We start from the raw sequence: 1,947 nt of genomic DNA on the forward strand, positions 1-1,947 counted from the left end.
CACTGACATTTTCTTAAGTCTATTCCTCATGTTCAGAATTTGCTAGATTGCAGAAGTAGTCAATCTACTTCTCATGATACTAAAATAGCCCTGGGTGGTTCATTCTTTGTCTTGGTTAAAAAAACACGCATTTTCATATTGTTATATTGTTTAAGATGGCATTCTCACATAATTATTCAGATTACGGTTTCCATTCCTTGTCTTCCTCCCATCTCAGTGCCTAAACCCCCTGGCCTTCTCCGTCAACCACATGTATGTCTCTCAGTAGAAAAGACATGGGTTTATTAGAACAACCATAAAATATAAAATAATAAAATATGATACAGGAAGACAGAACAAAAATAAATATATCAGAATTAGATAAAACAAAAAAGAGCCCAAAAGAAGATACAAGAAATAGAGACCCACTTACTTTCCCAGTGATGAATGACATAACAAAGCAAAATGGAAGCCATAACATATATGCAAATGAACTAAAGTAAAAACGAGAGAAAATTATTTTTATGTTAAAATAAAATAATCAGATAAAATTACAGAAAAGTATTAAAAGTCCAACATGCCTCTGAAGTTGCTATTGAGTTAATTTTTTGTTAACCATCCACTACTAGGTGGGCAGCTTACTCTTAAGAGCATTTTTTCCGAGTGAGGCTTGATGGGAAGAAACTAAATTTTCATTTGCAAGGGGTTTATAATTATAGATTGCTTTAGGGATAGGAGTGAATATCCACTTATTTCAGCTCTAGAGCTCTAAATAATGTAGAACCATTCAGGCACTGGGCAATGCCTCAGTGTCTGTGAATTCATATGTGCATAGAGTATGTTGACTTAGAGAACTTGTTTTCTTAGTGTCCTCCATGTCTTCGGGCTTTTACTGTCTTTGCTTCCCCTCTTCCATGGAGTTCTTTGAGTCCTGCAGGGAGGAATATGGTCCAGATGACATTACTTTGGAGGGCTTAGGCCACTTCTTCCTTGAACTGACAGAGGAGAACTACAAGGGCACCAAGGGTCTCCTCAAGTTGCAGAATGAACAAAGGGGCCATGAACTCTTTTATGATATGCAGAAGCCATCTCAAGAAGAGTGGGATAAAACACAGGAGGCCAGGAAATCTTCCTTGGTCCTGGAGAAGAACTTGAGCCAGAAACTCTGGGATGTTCATTCCCTGGGTTTTACCTACACAAACCCTCAGCTCTGTTACTTCTTGGAAAACCACATCCTGAATGGGGAAGTGAAGGTCACCAAAAACATGAACATCCACCTGACCAACCACTGTAGGCTGGTTGGGCAATAGCCCACATAGACTAGTGTAGCTGAGACATCTATGAGTGAATATCTCTTTGAAGGACTCATTTTCAAGCATGAGTAAGAGAACTCCTCGCCCTCCAAGGGGCTTTCTCTTCTGTTCTGCACCAGCCACCCTCAGGGCCTCCACCTGAATGAATCTCTCAAGGCACATGTCAGCTGTGTAACAACCCTGGGTTCTTCCTCAACTATAGGACCAGGTAAAATTAAAGTTTTTTTGAGAACACCAAACAAAACCAAAATATTGGATTGTCTTTTTTGATTTTTGATAAGCATGTTGTGTCCATCCTTTTCTCTTCTAATGAGGTTTGGTTTGAAGTCTCCACCCCCTCCTCCATGGCTTCACAGTCTTGCTTCTTAGGTCTATTGAAGTATCTTTTCCATCTTTTAATCTGATGTCTGTCTTTGTTGTGTTTCCTCGAGGGGGGGGGATCCTGCTTTTGCATCCAATTCTTGGGGAATTGAGATCACTGATGTTGAGGGACATCAAGGAACAGTTTTTTCTTAATTCCTGTTGACTGTTATTGTGGTGTTGTTGGTGTTGGTGGTTTGTGCATCCCCTCTTCTGATTGGCTGGTCTAGAATCCTTCATTTTTTCTATTTTCTTGGTTGTGGTCACCATCTTAGGTTAGAATTTCCCTTCTAAT

At 39.7% G+C, this 1,947-nt stretch overlaps 1 protein-coding gene across 1 annotated transcript; it reads left to right on the forward strand.

Moving 5' to 3' along the window:
• Window positions 1-854: 854 nt before the first annotated feature.
• Window positions 855-1,289, forward strand: Ftl1l3 (ferritin light chain 1 like 3). The gene has a single exon (XM_039093861.1). The coding sequence runs from the start codon at window positions 855-857 to the stop codon at window positions 1,287-1,289; it is 435 nt and encodes a 144-aa protein (XP_038949789.1).
• Window positions 1,290-1,947: the final 658 nt, after the last annotated feature.

Source organism: Rattus norvegicus, chromosome 15 (genome assembly GCF_036323735.1).
Source record: "Rattus norvegicus strain BN/NHsdMcwi chromosome 15, GRCr8, whole genome shotgun sequence".
In the NCBI taxonomy this organism is placed as follows: domain Eukaryota; kingdom Metazoa; phylum Chordata; class Mammalia; order Rodentia; family Muridae; genus Rattus; species Rattus norvegicus.

What these genes read in the sequence shown, in the direction of transcription:
- Ftl1l3 (XM_039093861.1), top strand. Translation starts at nt 855, where the DNA reads ATGTCTTCGGGCTTTTACTGTCTTTGCTTCCCCTCTTCCATGGAGTTC.